Raw genomic sequence first — 19,948 nt, 5'->3', positions numbered from 1 at the left:
GATTCTTGGTCGACAGTTTTCAATAGGTAAAAGAGTTTTAAAACAAGTAATCACTTTCAATACGTCATTTTACACAAGCGATGAAAATGCTAGGTGTTGATCGTCACAGCTGCGCCATCATAGCTGCTTGTTTTGCTATTACTAATCATTGCGCAAGGTCAAAGCAAGAATTGCATTATTTTTGTTTTTTGATTCGTGAGGGTGATTTTGGATTTGAACTTTGGATAGGGTGGTACGTTTATAAATTATTGCAAAAATTTTCACTTAGAATAAGAAGCTGTATGAGCTCGGCTCCAGTTCTGATGCAAGCTGAAATTTGAAGTGGCTGTTCTGTCAGTATTGTTTGTGAATTCAAGGTAGGTACCATTTATTCATTTATTTTCATTTAATATCAGTTGAAATGGATTTATGTTTTTGGTTTTCTGTTGAATGTTGCATTGTTCAGCTTCTTTTCTCAGATCCTGCCTGAGGCTCCGGCGCTCCGCTGAATTCAGTGATCAGTACCAGTACGGAGTACCTACACTCGGGGGCAGATTGATGTTCCACCACTCCCTAGTCCCTACTCATCGTGCTCCCATGGCTCAGCATGGGAGGTAAGACCAGTGCTGCCAGTGGCAGCACTGGCACTGGCAGGCAGTGCTGAGCAGTGCTGAGGGCAGGCAACTGTGAATGGCAGCAGCCAGTGCTGGTGCTGAGCCATGGGAGCCCGATGGGTAACTAGGGAGTGGTGGAACATCAATCTGCCCCACTCCCCAGACTCTCGAGTGTACCTACTGCGTGCAAAATACCTGAGTAGTTCTAAAGCAGTTGCCACACTTGTTTTTTTGCTACCAAGGAGAAGCACTGTACCCAGGAATCAGGATCATTTCTAATCTATCAAACCAAACCAAACCTAATCTTACCTGTACAACCTACAACCTTTAACCTACCGCCTACCTACCTACCACCCAAAAACAAAAACCTACAATGTACAACCTATCCTACAGCGCCTCTCTTTGGTTGCAAAAAATAAGTGTGACGCCTGCTTTACTGCTACCGAATAACTGTAGGCAACAACAATAGAGCTTGATGTGAACTGTCTCTTGCACTGTGGACCACAGTGCCCAACTGAAATTTTAATTTTGTCTGTTAGTTTTCATTCTGTAAATTAAGATAGTTTTAGCAATAATCATTACTGCATTTCCTACCAGGCCTAAATGCCAATGGACATTATTGGTGGTGACAGGTGGGCACCATGGGCTAGGATTAGGTACCTACCTACCAAATCACCTAACTAATGGTTTGTGTGCAATAGCTTAAAAGCACTTTTTGTTAGAACTGTATATTTCCTTTTTTAACAAACAATTTAACATTTTTTTTATTAAGGACAGGGTAATGAAAGAGGTCTAATATTGATATCAGTATTAATTAGGTTATGTACCAATTAACCTGCAATATACCAACTACCAACTAAGTTATCCTTTCAAGATTTGAGTGTGAAAAATGCTTACCGTAAAACGGGGTGTTAAGGGACAGTTTTGAGGTGTTTTGTTATATAACTCAAGAAGGGTTGGAGAAAGAAGCATCAAATTGTCAGCATTTTATGTGGAATTTGGTGCTTTACATGCCTGCCACGTTAAAGTTTTTAAGATTTATACCTGCATATATTTTTTATTATTTTTCATCACTGTCCCTTAGCACCCCAATGTGGGGTGTTAAGGGACACCTATATTATTCCAAGAAATGGTTATCAAATGCCCACAATTGGGGTGTGGAAGGACACACAATTTATTTATTGAAATGTTTTGCATATTCTGTCACAAAACAAGTCAGGTTCATTAACCACTAATGACCTTTTTAGCCAATTACGTGTAATGCAGTTTACGCTTGTGGAAGAAGTGCTAATTATAAGGTAAACAGAACCAAAAAGTACCCTTCTGTCATCAATAAAAACCCATGTTGAAGCTAGTCACTTGTCATTATGTTGCCCTCTTTGTTTTAGCCTTTTTATGATGACATCACATTTACCTACATCAGTCTCCATTGACCCATCATTGTAAAAGAGAGTGTTGAGATGTTTTGTTACATAACTTAAGATGTGTTAGAGATAAAAGCATGAACTTGCCAGCATTTTATGTGGAATTTGGTGTTTTCCATGCCTACTTAATTAAATTGTATTTAGATATTATTTTTTATTTTTTCTTCCCTGTCCCTTAGCACCCCACGTCCACCTCAAAATATGCATGTATCCGGAAAAGAGGAAGAGGATGATAAATGAATGGGTGGATTTGCACAAGTTTTTCAGGAAACATGTGCAATACATGTGACAATACACCTATGCATTCATTTTTCCTGTACACCCACTAGTTTATGTGGTACACACAAAGTTTTGGAGATGTTTCAATTTTGTGAAAATGTAGCATGATTTTCAAATCCATTTTTGAACCAAATCACTTGCATGAAAAACCATACCATTTTCTCCTATGGTCAAGAGCAAAACAGTGTCAACTACCACACTGAAGTTTTTATTGAAGCTTCTCAAATTAGGAAGTTAATATGACTCAAAGTTTTTCCCATGCAACTGTCCCTTAACACCCCACTGTCCCTTAACACCCCATTTTACGGTACTTTTCAACCAGATAAGATCAAATCAGCTATGTATTGGTAAACTATTTCTTATTACATGCTTCATAGTACATACATCACTGGACCAGGTGGCATTGTGAATACTACTACTTGACTACATACCATTTTGTTTTTAACTGTGAGGTGGGTCAGCAAAAAATATGCAAGATTTTCATTCATCATGCTGGACTTGGCAGTTATAGCACTTGGTTGGCTTTGATGCTTAAATATTATTGTGTAAGTTGTTTTATGGTTGTGTGAACCAGCTGACTAAAAAAGTGGCTGAAGTTATGTAGCAAAAAAAGCTTGAATAAAACATTTTATGAATTAACAGTCCTTGAAATATGTAGGATCTCTATGCATCACATGCTGTGTGTCAGCTGTCACTCTTCCTTAACACAGGCTCAGTAGGTGCTGTGTGCAGTGTGCACTGCTCACTATGACCCAGTGCACTGCTCGCTGATAACCCAGTACTCAGTGGCTGTGTGCACTGCTCACGGATGACCCTGCACTCATCACTACACTGGCTGATGATCCAATCCAGTGTTCAATGGCTGCACTTTTCGCTGATGACCTAGTGTTTAGTGACTGCTTTACTCACTGATTATCCAGTGTTCAATGGCTGCACTTCTCACTGATGATCCGGTGTTCAGTGACTGCACTGCTCCGTGCTCATTGATGAGTAATGACACAGTGGCTGTGTCCACTGCTCTCTGATGACCCAGCTCCTGTATTGTGATGCTCGCCAGGTCTGCAGCACCCTTGTCTCGCCATGGACTCTGACGGCGACCTCCAGTACGATGAGGACTCTGCTGACGACGACATGGTGTACGACAACGACTCGGGAAACGAGTCGAGCGGCGACGAGGTTGACTTTGACGAGCACCGTCCGGGCCCGTCGACAGCCCACGAGGTGGAGCTGGCCGCCGAAGACGCACCGTTTCAGGTGCTCTCTGTGCAGGAGATTGTCGACTTCATGGTGGTCGAGATCAATGAGGTCAACGAGGTGGCCCAGGTGAGTAGCGGCGGTGACAGTGGTGATGGTACAGCAGCTGAGGGTAAACGGCCTCTGAATGGCTTGATATTCCGCTTAGATAACGGAGGTGTTGGTGGGCGTGTCTCGGTATCCCGGGTAGATTACGTAAGTGGTGGTAGAGACTCGGTATCCCGGGGAGATTATGGAGGTGATAATAAAACTGGGTTGTTATCCAGGGTAGATTAGGGGATGTAAGTGAGTGTTGCCCAGTCTCCTGGGTAGGTTACGGAGTTAGTGCGGGTGGCTCAGTATGTTGGGTATGAAATATCAGTGGCAGTGCCCACCACAACTGAGCGTCTGTGCCTTAGCCGGGAGATGTGTCACCGTGTCATGACGCCACCTGTCCCCCGCAGCTGCCGCGGACCACGATCCGTATTCTGCTGAATCACTTCAACTGGGACAAGGAGAAGCTGCTGGAGCGTCTGTACGACACCGACCAGGAGCAGCTATTCCTCGAGGCGCACGTGGTCAGCCCTCACATCACGGGCACCGCCTCACAGGCGCCCAGGGTGAGTCTCAACGGGTACCGGCGTGTGCCACAGGTGGTGCCTACGCTGCAGATCTTCACAGGCGGTCATGGACATTAGCTGGTTCAAACGATGTATCGAAATTGAATGCAACAATGAAATGCCGAATACTATTAAAACATTATTGTTCAACATCCTTTCACACTGAACAATCGATCGATCGATATAGGCTTGTCCTTTGTCCCTTGGCAATGTGTGAACACGCTACGCAGTTTTGCGTCATGTACCCACGAATAATCCGTCCAGCCTGCTGATCATCTGTGGTGCACCACAGGTGAATAGCAGGGTGGGAGCTCTGTATGTTATTTAGCGTTCTTTGTCCAGCCTGCTGACCATGTGCCCCGCGCCGCAGGTGAATAGCAGAGTGGGAGCGGTCCCCACCGAGGATTGCGAGATCTGCCTCACCGTACGGCCGTCGGCGGTGAGTTGACCCTGCGCGCTGTCCATGCACTATCCGACGGTAGTAAGATGACATGAGACTGTCTTTTTGAGGGATGTGGAAGAACAGCTGCATACTGCTCAGCATGGGTGTATTCCAGTGTCAGTCATTTGTCGTACGTAACAGATATGTGATGTTTGGTGGCGTCGTTTGACACTGTATGATGCTATCTGACCCTATATGAACTAATGTGATTCCTCATAGCGCTACGTGGTGCTGTGTGACGGCATGTAATGAAACGTGACGATACGTGATGCCGTGTCTCTGAGGTATGACGCCATATCACGCTGTTCGCTCTGGCTGACCGTATCCGTCGCACCTCCCCGCCCTCAGGAGATGTCGGGCCTGGTCTGCGGCCACCGGTTCTGACCGTATTGTCTGTTCCCTCTCTCCTCAGGAGATGTCGGGCCTGGCCTGCGGTCACCGGCTCTGACCGTATTATTTGTTCCCTCCTACCCACAGGAGATGTCGGGCCTGGCCTGCGGTCACCGGTTCTGACCGTATTATTTGTTCCCTCCTACCCACAGGAGATGTCGGGCCTGGTCTGCGGTCACCGGTTCTGACCGTATTATTTGTTCCCTCCTACCCACAGGAGATGTCGGGCCTGGTCTGCGGTCACCGGTTCTGACCGTATTATTTGTTCCCTCCTACCCACAGGAGATGTCGGGCCTGGTCTGCGGTCACCGGTTCTGACCGTATTATTTGTTCCCTCCTACCCACAGGAGATGTCGGGCCTGGTCTGCGGTCACCGGTTCTGACCGTATTATTTGTTCCCTCTCTCCTCAGGAGATGTCGGGCCTGGCCTGCGGCCACCGGTTCTGACTGTATTGTCTGTTCCCCCCACCCTCAGGAGATGTCGGGCCTGGCCTGCGGCCACCGGTTCTGCGCCGCCTGCTGGTGTGAGTACCTCACCACCAAGGTCATGGACGACGGCGTGGGACAGACCATCTCCTGCGCCGCCCACGGCTGTGACATCCTGGTCGACGACGAGACTGTGCTGCGACTGGTCTCTGAGCCGCGCGTACTCGCCCGCTACCAGCACCTCATCACAAACAGCTTCGTCGAGGTGAGTGCGGTGACGGGGGAGGGGAGGAGGCCAAGAGTTAAATTTTGTAGGACTTGTTTTTTTTTTAATTTCTCAATTAAATTGTGTTAAAAATGCATTTTTCGCAGCCGTCAATTTCACGCCATTTCTTTTTCATGACTGCAATCAGTCGACTACCCGAAGTAGTTTGGTATGCTAAAACGAAAATGTTTTACCCAGCGTTTCAGTGTAGGGGCGTTGCCAAGATGTACTGCAACGTTGTGTGGTTGAGACTAGGAAATTCTTTACTCCTGGTATTTCTGAATTGCTCGGTGAATGAATGAATGAATGAATGAATGAATGAATGAATGAATAGTGAATGCGGATGAATTGGAATGAAAACCTTTCAAAATACGTTTTTAGTTGCTCATGTGCTCCCGGTCAATGTCATGATTTATGACGCAGTAACTATTCTACTATTGAGTGCTGTTCTTTTCTTAATCTAATTCAGCGTGAACCAAGCGTGTTGATGATACCTGAACGACGTAGAAAGGGAAAAGATTACGTAACAGCTAGGCCCAAGGCTATAGCTAGGCCTGTCGGCTGTCGCAGTGTCGCTCGATGCTCTGCCGCTTCAGTCAGTGGCGTGCATACCGCATATAGTGCGTGGCAAATATTGTGTCACTTAAAACAGGCTTGATACTTAGAAAGCATGATAAGGTATTTTGAGTGTAGTAATATTTCAGTGCAATGCATTGTGATGCGTTCCAGGAATACGTCCGCGTTCTGTTTTATAGGAGCAAATGGGTGTTCGTCGAATCTGAATGTGTTTTAGAGCGGGGATGGGTCGTGTCAGAATGGCCGAGTGGTCTAAGGCGCCAGACTCAAGGTTATCCTTCCCGCTGGTAGCGGGCGAGCATTCTGGTCCGCGAATGCGGGCGTGGGTTCGAACCCCACTTCTGACAAACGTTTTCCGTTTGCCAGTGGCGCTGGTGATGTGAAATGCTCAATCATAGTGCGCTAGTCTGACTTGAAAAACAGTACAGCGCATATAATGAATATAGGTACTGAAAATTAAACACCTTTAGACGTCTGTGTGGTTACCAGCCAAGTTACCGGCAGCCTGTATTTGCTGCGGATGAAGTAACTTCGCCCTCAGGATTTTCAGGCACGGTGGGAGCGATGACTAGGTACTGTGAGTCTCTGTTACCTGCTGGCCTGTGACGGCGTCTGTCTGTCTCCAGTGTAACCGGTACCTGTGCTGGTGTCCGACCCCCGACTGCGGGTACGCGCTCAAAGTGCCCAATCCCGACTGCCGACCCGTCACCTGCAAGTGCGGTCACAAGTTCTGCTTCGCCTGCCGCGAGGCCTGGCACGACCCGGTCCGCTGCCACCTCATCAAGCGCTGGCTCAAAAAGTGCGACGACGATTCGGAGACGTTCAACTGGATCTCCGCAAACACCAAGGTGAGAGCGACGCTGGCTGGTTCTGGTGGTTATACGTTGTCTCCTGTGTCGCTGCTGGGTCCTAGTTTTTACCGATGGCGGCACCAGTGATCTGTGTGTAGGGGAATGGTGGCGCCAGTATCCTTCACTGGGATGAGTGGCAGCGCCAGTGGTCTGCCTTTAAACCTTTTAACTCTAAAATCGAACGCTGCTATCGGAACGGTTTTAAAGCATCAGGCATGACTGATCCCGTGTCGTCATTATATCGGCGAAACAATTATAACTGTCCGGGGCACATTCGAGGGATGGGAGTGTCCAAGCCTCTGAATGTCTCTCCTAAATGCATGGCCCTTTCTCTCTTCTCTGCCCACGTGGTGCTTGGTGACTCTTGCTGCAGCGCTGTTTTACCCCAATCATCTCCACGGCCTTTGTCCCCAGGAATGTCCCAAGTGCAGTGTGACCATTGAGAAGGACGGCGGCTGCAACCACATGGTGTGCAAGAACCAGAGCTGCCGCGCCGACTTCTGCTGGGTCTGCCTCGGCTCCTGGGAGCCGCACGGATCCTCATGGTGAGTGGTGAGCTCGTTTCTATCGCGTCGTAAGCTCGTCATTCAATGAGTTAGCGTGGTCCGCACGGGTCGTCCTCATGAGTTGTGAGCTCGTCTCTGTGAGTTGGCGTAGGCCGCACTAGGGTGGCATGGACCGCACGGATCGTCGTGGTGCCCTGATGCTGTAGAGAAAACTTTACGTGTTCTTGAAGTGAAGAAGGTCCTCACCAGAAGTGCTCTCTCGGCTGTTGGACTGTATGCTCGATTAAACGCCATTCATCCGTTCCGCCCCGTCAAAGTGGACTGTGAGTCTGTGAGCCCATCCTCGGTGGACTCACAGTCACCGCCCTCTGGTGACTGTGAGTTTACCGTCCGTGTGCTGAGTGCCGACTCTCCCCTCCTGGGCGCCGCAGGTACAGCTGTAACCGATACGACGAGGACGAGGCACGGGCGGCGCGCGACGCCCAGGAGAAGTCGCGCGCCGTCCTCAACCGGTACCTCTTCTACTGCAACCGCTACATGAACCACATGCAGTCGCTCAAGTTCGAGAACAAGCTGTACGCGTCCGTCAAGGAGAAGATGGAGGAGATGCAGCAGCACAACATGAGCTGGATCGAGGTAGGTGCCGGCCTGGCGGCCACTGCTTATCACAGACAGCTTAGTTACTTGATATTTCCCTGGTAGAGAAAATCAGCCGGTGCCAGACGAAAACGGCGTCAAATGAATCGTAACTTACGTGAATTTCAGGCGTTCAAATCATTAGCGACTCTGCACGCACTGTTGTTTCTCTAACCATGAACCGCGTTTGTTCACCGTGGTATGTAAAATGTCAACCCTTCCTTTTTACTCTTAACCGTGTCGTTGTCGTTACCTGACGGCCCTTGCTTTGATCTTCAGGTCCAGTTCTTGAAGAAGGCGGTTGACATCCTCTGCTCCTGTCGCGTCACACTCATGTACACATACGTGTTTGCGTACTACTTGCGCAAAAACAACCAGTCTGCCATCTTCGAGGTTAGTTCAGTGTCCCAAACCTTCGGGGGTCTCTTTAAGCATTTGAAACCTGCTTGATTACAAGGTTCTTTTTACTACTCGTAAGTAGTGGCCGTTTTTCGTCTCTGCCTGCTTTGCTCGTCATGACACAAACCAGTGAAACCAGCATATGTTGGTCACAAAAAACAAAGACCTAAATAATGATGAAACGTCTTATCGGGCAGAATTCTCTGTTATCGAGGTAATTGTGATAAAAAGTGAAATTTGTAGACGCTGTTTTGGTGTCTTATCGGTTGGGCCTCTGCGTTGTGTCTGAACTGAGTGGTCCCACATAAGCCGACTTGTCTGTTTGTTTGGGTGACACTGTGTGGTAAGAAACAAAAGGACCTGGAGCGTTGATTATAACTGACTGTCCCTCCCCTCAGGAGAACCAGAAGGACCTGGAGCGGTGCACCGAGGTGCTCTCAGAGTATCTGGAGCGGGACATCACTCAGGAGAACCTGGTCGACATCAAACAGAAAGTCCAGGATAAGTACAGGTCAGTAGAACCACTGGGAACTTTGACGGGCACAATAGCCACACTGTCGGCTAGCCGCGGTCTATTTGTAGCGGACGAACACGCTTATCGTCACTGGCCATTGTTCCGCCATCTCATCGGGGTTACCGGCTACCTTCTGTGAGCGATCGGGGCCCCGATGGTTACCCACTCGTGTTCCGTTGGACACGTCACGGCGCGCTGTTCGTTCTCTAACCGTGTCCTCTCCTCCCTTTCAGGTATTGTGAGGGCCGGCGAAAGGCCCTCCTCGAGCACGTCCACGAGGGCTACGAGCGTGACTGGTGGGTCTATAACGACTAGGTGGACCGCGCCACGGACACTGCTGCCAGCGGACTGCTCCCGAACCTATAGTCACACAGCTGACTGACCGGTGGCGCCGCGCCCGCCGCGCAGAGCGCTATCGGCGAGCACAGGGTGTGCTCAGCGCCAGAGCGACTAGTCGGAACGCGGTCTGGACGGGGGCGGGAGGAGCAGGGGGGGGGGGGGCGACCCGCCGACAGACACCAGAAGGTGGTAGCGCTTTCAGTGGACAGGGCAGGGGAGGTCAGCGGCGGTGACCCGCGGCAGCTGGAACCCGGGTCGATGGGCGCCGAGTAGAGGCGACCGCCGGCCGCCGGAGAGTTTTATGTGGGACGGTCCCCGGACTGGGGACGGCGGGAGGGGTGGGGTCAGCCGCTGCCACACGGGTTCGGGCGGGCTCCGAGGGGCGCGGGGCCGGCCGGCCTCGTCCGCCGTGCACTGAGTGATACCGCGGGCCGGTCGGCCCCGCCGCGCCGCGCCACGCCCTGTATTATGTCCAGCCGGGACGCCGCCGGCCGAGCGGACGCGTTGTGAGAGCGCGCGCGCGCGAGTCTTATTATATAGCCCATGATTATTAGCGTGACCGCGATGTGGCCGTGATTGGATGCATTTTACTGGTGAGTCGAGTCCGTACCGTACGCTTTCTGCGCCGCTGTGTAGTTGTTTGAGCAATACACCCGTGCAGATCTGAAGACGGCTGTAATTCGAGCCGGGCCGACTGTCCCGAGGGGACCATCTGTTCTATAGGCGGCGGGAAACGAATCGCTCTGACCATGACGAGGGTTAATGCTAAGAGGACATTCCGACATACCGAAGGGCCAGCACGGTGGCATTGGCATGCACCAAAGGCGAAAACAAACAGATCGACGATCATTTACTACTTCTTGAGACGAGTTCGTGCATAGGTTGTGGGTGGCCGTATCTTTGGTTATTTATAACCGTTAGAGGTTTTACAAGTGAGGAACGAAAAACGGACTATGTATTGTCCGTGCTTTAAGATTGAGTTTAGCTGTTCAAGGTCAGTTGAAGCTATCGCGGCTTATTGGACCATCGCATGGCCTAGCACTGCGCACTGCGCAGCGCATCTCAGAGTGGTCACATGACGAGGTGGCATTAGTCACATCACCTCGTTTTGCCTGATAACTCCGAGATCACCCTGGCTCACGGGTGTGGTTACACTTGATACCGAGATAGCCGATTAATCGACACGAGGGTCGGTTTCGAGGACCACCGGACGTCACAATCTGTAAAACGGCGGGACCGGGGAGGGGCGACTGTGTGTCATGGCCCACTGACTGATACGGCTATTCCAGTTCCACATCCCACCACGAGTTGATACAGCTCACTGTACTACTCATACAGCTCTACCGGTTACATCCCGTTTAGTGATGCAGCTATGCAGTTGTACATTCACAAATAATTAAATCAGTTACCTCGCACCCCACTGACTGATATTGTTCGTCCATTTGACACTTACGCCCACAGTTATGCCCATTATTCCCCATTTACACCCAATCATATACACGAGTTCGATAGCTTACTGGATTCGCCCTGTGATTGAGACCGTTCCACCAATGACACGCTCCACCGCGCCGGTTACCACACCCCACGGCCCGGGGAGTGGCGAGTGAGCGGCCGCACGGGACCGGGCGGCGGCCGGTCGGTCGGTCGGTGACGCCTCCGGGAGCTGTCAACACAATTGGCCGCTCCACTAGACAAGCTACACGCCGGGCGGCGCTCGGTGTTTCGATATGACAACAGCTGGTGAGGCGTGAAACACTGGTGGAGTCTCGCAGTGACAAATAGGAACTGTCGGGAGCAGGGTGTTAACTCGTTGCGACAGTAGCAGCTGGTGACCGGGCTACTAAACGGTCTGTTTGCCTATGTCGACATACAGAGTCTCAGCACAGCTGTGGCGGCAATGCTCTCAGAGACGGCGATGCACCGTGTCTTCAGCCGGGAGTCATAGCCCTCGGACCGTCGTCGGAACCGTCGTCGGGCCGGCGAGAGGCGAACGACCGAACGGACGGACAAACTCGGTCGATCAGACTGCTCATAACGTCGGCAGCCGGGTCAGAGCCGCCCGGCTCGAGACGAGAGGGCCTCTGCCCGGGTACGCAGCTCAGCTAACGGCACGGCACGCGCGAGAAAAACATGTTTTCGCAGCTCTCGGAGAGCGAGCTGGCCGTGGCCGCCGCGGCGCCGAGTCGATAGTGCAGCGACACCCGGTCGGCCGGCCTCGATCGGAGAGAGAGAGAGGCACCAGAACAGACGGAGCTCACGGGCCGCCGCGTCGGCCGGCGGCGGGGAGGGTGGCCGACCAACATGGTACGACGGGCTGGAGAGAAGGGAGTTATGCAACCACCACCGGAGATATTTGGAGTTCTGTTCAACTGCAGCTGAGCCAGGTGCGTCCGATCACACCGTTGATTTGCCCCGATCGCGGCCTGCTGCTCACGGGCACCGGCTGGCTGCATACTGGCAGGGGAGGGAGGGGCGCCACCCTGCCGAGACCGGCTCAGACCGCATGCCACACATACCGGGCAGCATTCAGAGGAAAGGCAAGCCAACGGCGACACGAGCCGGCCGGTCCGGCTCTTGATGGGGCCCGACTGCAGACGGCCACAAACGACCGACATCAGCTGCGAGTACAGCAGAAGCTCCACACAGCTCCACAGTTAGCTGTATAGCAGCTTCACACAAGTCCTTGGTAGTCCAAGTATAGAGGCACAATTCTTTAATTTCCTGGTGTTTTGAGGGCCGATAACACGCATCGCCCTGTAAGATTGTTCTGTGACACATTTTCCCTTGCAGTTCAGTTGGTTCTTTTAATCCTTTCATAACAGTTTTCTAGTCCATGACGAAGTTTAGGGTTTTCTTGACGTATCAAAGTAATTTCACCACTGCCTACCTAGCATCGCAACACGTTATGTCTCGTTTCTTTACCACTCAGCGCGACGTCCGCGGTCTACTTACTTGCCGCTGAAATATGAGAGACGGCTGAGATGACGTCACTGACACTGTCAATTACAATGAGCGCTTCTGGAGCAGTGAAAGTACTGTCGGCTAGAGCCACCAACGCCAGTCACAGGCCGACATACCCTGGACGATTATTTTTTATTACACTATGCAGAGCAATTAATACAAAAATAAACTGAATGAACCAATGCGGTGTCCCCAGTGCCGTGCGTCGCCAATGCGAAGCGAGCGGCACGGGCCGAGCCCGGGCGACGCAATAAATAACGTGAGAGGCAGGCGTCACCGCGACAGTGCGCAGCGGCACGCGCGCGCACACACACCCTGACCAGGCATCTGATTGGAAACGCACACACTCTGACGAGCTCAGACACATACAGACGCACACACGCACACACATAGGGCAGACACACACGAGCACACACAATACGACAGACAGGTAAGTGAGGCCTGTGAGCGGCCGCCAACGGCCGGCCTCACACCGCCCTCAGCTGACGGTCGGGGGCGCTCCACACAGCGCGGTGTAGATTCCTGTCGGGCCGCGGCCTCTGACCGACGCTCGGCGGCGGACCCTGGAAGACGAGCGGCTGCTGGTTCCGCCGGCCGGCCGGCCCGCCCGCCTGACTAGACTACCGCTACACGGCTACTGCCGGCGGCCGGCCGGGCGCGCCGTCCCAGCCCCGCCCCTAAAACCCAGCCCGCAGCGCCCGTCTGTGGGATCGGCGCCTCTTCACACACACAGCAGCGGCCAAGCCGTCTGCCGACACGCCGTACACTGCTGCGGGAGCGCGGCCGACGCGGCGCACCGCTTTGAGAAGCAGAGGCGCCAAGTGCGCTCCTCCGACGTGGTGTCCCGCCTGTCCGGCCCGGGTGCACCACGCGGTTTGTACAATGGTAGGGGTCGCTCAGATAAAACTGCGGCGTCCGGCGCTGTGCCGAACGTCTCTGTGCGCCGGAGGACGGCGGAGGGGGAGGGGTGGTCAGCTCGGAGGCGCCGCCCCCCTCTCAGCGAGACGAGATGAGGGACGCGGTGGCGGCGATGCCGAGGCCGAGACCGAGCTTCACTAGCGCGCTCCACACCTTGGACTCCATGTCCTCCGGGTACCGGAAATGGTCGCACAACACCGCCTGCCGGGGAACAGAGCCATAGTGTCAAACCTACAGACGGACACATACAGGCAAACGTATCTTGGGATGTACACCAAGCGCTTGTCACTGAGTTTACTAGCGAATATTTCTTCAAAAGTACGCTTCATATTGTAAAATACGTCATTTTCGTTACAAATATCACGCCCATTTTTTCGCTTAAAAGGAGCGTTATTTATTGGTCCACATAAATTCCAAGTTACATATTTGATCCTGCCGTCTCGATAGGCGTTCTAGAATTTGTAAACATTCCTGTGGTCATGAGCCATCGGACAACCATGCAGGCAGGCGGGGGAGGGAAGGGGCAGACTTGTCATGAGTCGACAATCCCGCACCTATGCCGCTGCAAACTGCATCGCTAAACAACCAACAGGCTTTGAGTCACGACACTGGAACGCCGGTATGTGATCCCTGACTGGCCTCCCGTTCTACCAGTCAGCTGGCGTTGCATGCCAACCCAATAAGTCACTGGCCCGCGAGTGGCGGGTCGGTGGCCACGGTCAGACAATAGAGCAAAACATCCAACCACCTGAAATTGGGGTCAATATTGGCCAGTCCTGTGCACGCCAAGGGCCGTACTAGTCCCAGTGACGGTTATTGGCCAGGGAGCTATACGGAGAGTACCCAGAGCGGCAATCGGCACGTGATTCTAATGCGGCTCCTGCACGAGGCGCGATGAAACTCTTCAGTGTTGTGCTTGTCATGATATCACCCTTTCTTGCTGATTAATTAAAAAAGGAAAGCACGTTCAAACGATCCGTAACTAGCCGATACAAATCATGTCCCGCTGAAAGCGCTCAAGCGCTCATGCCGGTATACAATCTCGTCCGCGTTCCGCTGGGTTGCGTCAAACCTCTGCTTTCTTCTGGGATGCATGTTGCACCACGCGTCTTCTACCATAAGAACAGATGGCCGCATTGAAACCCTCAAAGCGGTGCTTGATAGGTGAACGCATGCTTTGAACGCCTATGAATAAATGACAAAAGAATGATAGCGAGCAATCCTTTCCAAATGAATTCGCCGAGTGTGGGACGAACTACGCCCATCGCCAGCTAGTTATATCGACACTGGACACACTTGTTCCGGCCCAAAAATAATCCAAATAACACATAATTTCCCGATAGAACGGTAGGGTCAACACGTCAACACGCAGACCCAGTCAACACGCTTTGTCTAGCGCGGCTCTGAGTTAACCAACCCGTCTGTTTAGCACACTTGACGAAGTCCATATAAAATGTCAAGTCAACCGGCAAGCCAAAGGTCGATAGCACAAGGACAGGGTATCGTGACCTACAAGTCATGTAGAATCTTCATGTTGTAACTTTCGCAAACAACAATGGCTCGCCTCATGAACAAGGAAGCGTCTCCTCCTGCTGTCGTTGCGTGCAACTCATAATAAAGTGCTCGCCAAGAGGTATCACTTCTATGGAAGGTTGTCCGTCCCCCCACAGACGCCAGCCTGCCAGACTGTGGTGGTTTGCTGATGAGCTGTTGCCTTATTTTCCTTGCCCGGCCTGGAGCACGAAGTCCATGCAACTTTCGTTGTTATCCACCTTCCATCACACTACTACAGTACCCAATACTCACTCAGCCTCCCTGCTCCCACAAGAATCCGGCCACCGCCCACCAGTCGCACTACTACCGTTCTGTGTACTCGCCCAGCCTCCCTCCCACCACTACACTGGGTACCGAGCACTCCCCCAGCCTCCCTCCCCACTACATTACTGGGTACTCACCCTACCTCCCTCCCACCACTAACAGGACTCTGTTGAGTCTGTACTTACCCATCCTCCCTCCTGCCGCACGAAGCCGGCCAGGTGTTCGGACGCGTACAGGCCGATGAAGCGTGCGATCTCGGACACGAAGTCGTCCATGCCCTGCTCCTGACAGTAGAGGGCTAGTCGCGCGCCGAACGCGTAGAAGGTGACGATGCGCGCCCAGGTGACGTGTCCACGCTCGAACAGCTCATCGGCCACACCCACGAACGTCTGGTAGCCGGTCTCCTCGCGGATCGAGAGCCGGGTCACCATGCCCGTGAACAGCAGCCGGTGTTTCACCAGGATTTCGTCCACGCAGCGGCGCAGCGTCTGACAGACCCGGTCCCCGGTCGGCTCGCGGTGCTTGCCGATGGCGAAGTAAACGGTGTCGAGCGCCAGCTTCTCGGCCTCCGCCTGCACGGGGTCGCGGTGCGTCTGCGTGGCCTTGTCCGTGCAGCGGTGGTGCACCAGGGCGCCCAGGATCGGCACACGGGAGAGCAGCCAGCTGCCGCCGCCGCCGACCGCCGCCGGGCCGGCGTCCGCGTCCGACTCGCCGCCGCTGCCGGCCGGCTCGGCGGCGTCCATGCCCGCTGCGGCCGCCGGCGGCGGAGAGTGTGGCGAGCCGGCGGCGGCGCCGTTGGGCTTCCGGCCGGGCGCCGGCTCCGTCTGGGTGTCACTGTCGGTGCGCGCGCGCGGCCCGGCCGAGCACGAAGAGATGGGAGCCGGCGGCATCGGGGTGCGCGGGCCGCCTCTCAGCTGCCGGACAGAGGTACAGTGAGAGCGGTCAGCTACTGGACAAAGGTACAGATACAGAAGTACAGTATGTACCACCAGTCAGCTACTGGTCAGAAATATAGCGACAAACAGTTACCTGGTGCGGCAGTTTGAGAGACAGGACAACTGACAAGTGACCTGGGCCTCGTTTCATAAAGCGAGTCCGTAACTTACGCCGATTTTTGGTCTTGTATTTCAAGTGCATGTGAAGCGATAAATTTATTTCCCCGTCTCCCTTCTGTTCTTGCTTGCAAGCTCAATAAACTCAACGGTTCAAACTAACGTCATCGATTCACATGCACTTCCAATACAAGATCAAAAGCCGCCGTAAGTTAAGGAACCGCTTTATGAAACGAGGCCCTGGTGTCTAATTATTGTCCCACTCAAGCAAAGCCAAGACAAAGATGATCACAACAAAAACATAGGTAACAATTGGGTCATTGAAGTTAAACAATTTGAGATGCATACACTGAGTCCAGCATATTTTGCCATTCTAGCATCACAGTCAAATAGTGTTTTGTAGCCTACACAGTACATAGCTTGCAGACGCTAAGCATTTAAACAACTTTAGTGTAAAATGTAAATTGAGTGGCACTTTTTAGAAAAAAAAGATAAAAATTACCAGGATGTAAAATGTGAATTAAATGATTTACTATTCAACTATCATGAAATTGGGCATGAATTTTTACAATTAAGGTAAGGTCTTGTGCAGAGGGGATGCATAGTGAATCTCAGCAATAAAAAAGAAGTGGGATTTAGGACTAAGGCACACTGAGACACTGCATGAATAACAGTTGCTGTTTATGAGAAACATGTAAGTAGCAGCACTGTAGTATAAAAACTATGTGAATGGCTGGTCAATGTACACATTACTAGCTTGGCAGGTAGATGCAAGAAATTCCACTAGAAATAAACTTATCATTAATAATGTTGGATAGATTACTATGTTATTATGTTACAATAAATTATATTGGATAACAGGACAAGGTGCAATAGTCCAATCCTAAACCATCATAGCATCCTTTGATCTTCAACCATTTGTACTTGATTTATAAGGATGAGTCATATGATCAATTTATTATATGTCATGTTCTACATAAGAGTGGGTCATGTTGGGTTACTAAGCTGTTTGGGAAAACAGGTTCATTGGGGTTCTTCTAATGATTAATGACCATATCCTATGGATCGATAGCCTAATGGAAATTGGATCCTCATTATGATAACATATGATTAGGTTTGGTAAGAATATGTGGAAATGCTCTTCATGGGTTTTCCCACAACTTAATACTTAGAACATTGTTCAATGGTCTAATCACTAATCACTGATGAGTGACGACTAAATGTTTAATGCAATGTAACTGTTAAATACATGATAGTTCAATGAGTCCAATGAGCAACAGAGACTAGGTACCTCTCCTGCAGCATCACAATTCACTTAATGAGCTTCCTTTCCTTGACCCTCACACAGAAAATGGAGCCATCATTTTAACACTAGATTAGCTGCACAGAGCACAGCAACCCAAAAGGAAGCAAAATTCAAGTTTTTTCTAAATAGGCTAGGACAGCTTGGTTCTTGGTAGCAGCCCATAACATCTACAAACACTGACTTCCAATGTTTGCCATGATGATGAGTTGGTCCGGTCCAAGTTTTAAGTGTAAGCTTGAGCTCATCTCACAATTAGCAGATAACAATGAGAAGCAATAGGAAGCAGCAAAGCACTTGAATATACTCGTTATGTCCAATTCTTTGGAAATTGCTTTACTTACAGAAAACGGACATTCAACAGCAAGCATAAATCATAATTCTTTTGTTCTTTTCTAAACGGACCACGCCAACTTTCGAAACCATACGCGCCATAAACGCCACAGTATCAAAAAAAGCAAACCATCGCGTGAGCAGCTTACCACGAAACTTTGAGTAGCTGTAGATCAGAATGTTCCTTTCAAATATGAAGCTTTTCGCTGGTCTAGCCGCAAAATGGGTTAAATCCTAATTAACAGACACGCAGCGCGCACCCCATCCCGACGATTCCACAGGTCTCCGATCAGTTTTCAAGGATTTAAGAATTGAGCGCAATAGCTAAGAGATATGTTGAAAATGAGTCTGATGACGTCACAAGTCGTTCATTTATTTGATTGGACGTAGGTAATAATTCGCTTTTCACTTGAATTCGGGTCACTCTTGAATTCCACTCAATTTCACGAAATTCGTAAGCTTATGGTTCGTATATACAGCCTTGGTTCGTATAGGAAGAGGCAGGTTCCTAAGCAGCCAAAGGTTCGTATGGAAAGATTCGTAGTATCAGATAAGGCCCGCCAGTGGCGGATCCAAGGGGGGAGGGGTCACATGGGTCATGCCCCCGGGCCCATCAGGGGTACCACAGTCCTGACAGGGGTACCACAGGCCCGCTAGGGGCACCATAGGCCTAGCAGGGGCACCACGGGCCTGTCAGGGGCACATCGGCCTGGCAAGAGCACCACAGGCGTGGTACCCCTGACAGGCCCTTGGTGCCCCTGCGAGGCCGGTGGTGCCCCTGCTAGGCTGGTGGTGCCCTGCGAGGCCAGTGGAGCCCCTGCTAGGCCGGTGGTGCCCCTGCTAGGCCGGTGATGCCCTGCGAGGCCGGTGATGCCCCTGCGAGGCCAGTTGTGCCCCTGGCAGGACAGGACTGGAGTGCCCCTCACAAGCCTGAGGTGTCCCCGGCAGGCACATGGTGGTGCCCCTGACAGGCCCAATGCGCCCCTGCGAGGCCGGTGGTGCCCCTGACAGGCCTGTGGTGCCCCTGGCAGGTCTGTGGTGTTCCTGGGCCCTGGCAAGCCTGAGGTGCCCCTGACAGGCCCGTGGTACCCTTGCTAGGCCTGTAGTGCCCCTGGCAGACCTGTGGTGCCCCTGATAGACCGCTGGTACCCCCTGGGCCCTGACAGGACTGTGGTGCCACTGACATGCCTGAAGTGCCCCCCGACAGGCCCGTGGTGACCCTGACAGGCCTATGGTGTCCTTGCTAGGCCTGTGCTGCCCCTGGGCCCTGGGCAGGCCTGTGGACCCCATACGTGCCTGTGGCGCGCCTACGGCCGCAGGCGCTCCTGACAGGTTTGTGGTGCACCTGGAAGGACTGTGGTGGTGCCCCTGACAAGCCTGCAGTGCTAACGACAGGCAAAGGGCAAAGTTCGTCGGGCAAAGTCGCCCGACGAATAAGGTTTTAACGGCTGCTGTATTTCGTAGTGGAAAAGGTTCGTATCGTATCGGACCAGAAAGACGCCTTATGCGGCGATAAACCACTACGAGCGAGAAAGAGTGAGGCCAGAGGCCTTTACGAAATTCCAGAGAACTTGTGCACGACGCCCTACTTACCGGTGGGCATAGGTGGGCACCGTTCCCCAAAATTGTAACTTCGTTACTCGTTCCTCCGTTCCCTCAAAACGTGACTTCCGTTACTCGTTCCTCCGTTCCTCTGTATATAATGTAACGGAAGTTCTTTTAGTCCGTTACTCCGTTACAGCAAAATAAAAAACGTTAAAATGTTGGGTATTTCAAACATTTTTGAGACCATTCTGACACAAACTAAACCTACCGAGAAAGCGGAATGCCCACCAAATCTACCAAGACAGTGGGCACTGATTGGACACTAAACCTTGGAACGTCTGGTGGTACTGATGCGCATCACTTGTCCCCGGCCAGATGCCGGTTGCACTTCACGAACACTAGACGTTCCAGGTTGGCATCTGAGAGCATAGGCGGCGGAACGGGGGGGGGGGCACCGGCGCACCGTGCCCCCTTTGATTTTGGCATTTTAACATTAGCCCTATGTGCGTTGCATGGAAAGAATGG

At 51.7% G+C, this 19,948-nt stretch overlaps 2 protein-coding genes and 1 non-coding gene across 5 annotated transcripts; 2 read left to right on the top strand and 1 right to left on the bottom strand.

Annotated features, from left to right (window-relative positions):
* Positions 1-66: 66 nt before the first annotated feature.
* Positions 67-10,161, top strand: LOC122393775 (E3 ubiquitin-protein ligase ariadne-1-like). 2 transcript variants are annotated; one of them, XM_043390137.1, is made up of 11 exons: positions 67-232; positions 3,354-3,619; positions 3,994-4,149; positions 4,520-4,588; positions 5,457-5,672; positions 6,875-7,096; positions 7,514-7,644; positions 8,037-8,241; positions 8,521-8,634; positions 9,039-9,151; positions 9,388-10,161. In XM_043390137.1, the coding sequence occupies exons 2-11, from the start codon at positions 3,377-3,379 to the stop codon at positions 9,467-9,469; spliced, it is 1,551 nt and encodes a 516-aa protein (XP_043246072.1). In that variant the 5' UTR covers positions 67-232; positions 3,354-3,376; the 3' UTR covers positions 9,470-10,161. The 2 variants fall into 2 exon arrangements, with proteins under 2 accessions (XP_043246072.1, XP_043246071.1); XM_043390136.1 differs by having other exon boundaries at positions 123-356.
* On the top strand, positions 6,482-6,595 carry Trnal-caa. Its single transcript has 2 exons — positions 6,482-6,519; positions 6,550-6,595. It is a non-coding gene; the product is annotated as a tRNA-Leu (tRNA).
* A 2,406-nt stretch (positions 10,162-12,567) lies between the features above and the next one.
* On the bottom strand, positions 12,568-18,177 carry LOC122393774 (bcl-2-like protein 1). Of its 2 annotated transcripts, none has more exons than XM_043390135.1 (3): positions 18,028-18,177; positions 15,376-16,104; positions 12,568-13,573 (listed from the first exon to the last, which is right to left on the bottom strand). In XM_043390135.1, exons 2-3 carry the CDS (start codon positions 16,078-16,080, stop codon positions 13,451-13,453), a joined length of 828 nt encoding a protein of 275 aa, XP_043246070.1. In that variant the 5' UTR covers positions 16,081-16,104; positions 18,028-18,177; the 3' UTR covers positions 12,568-13,450. The 2 variants fall into 2 exon arrangements, with proteins under 2 accessions (XP_043246070.1, XP_043246069.1); XM_043390134.1 differs by lacking the exon at positions 18,028-18,177 and adding an exon at positions 17,890-17,975.
* Positions 18,178-19,948: the final 1,771 nt, after the last annotated feature.

The sequence above is a fragment of the Amphibalanus amphitrite genome, unplaced genomic scaffold, assembly GCF_019059575.1.
Source record: "Amphibalanus amphitrite isolate SeventyFive unplaced genomic scaffold, NRLGWU_Aamphi_draft 000553F_arrow, whole genome shotgun sequence".
NCBI lineage: Eukaryota > Metazoa > Arthropoda > Thecostraca > Balanomorpha > Balanidae > Amphibalanus > Amphibalanus amphitrite.
The sequence above is the reverse complement of the archived record's forward strand: the minus strand, read 5'-3'. Positions and strand labels throughout refer to the sequence as shown.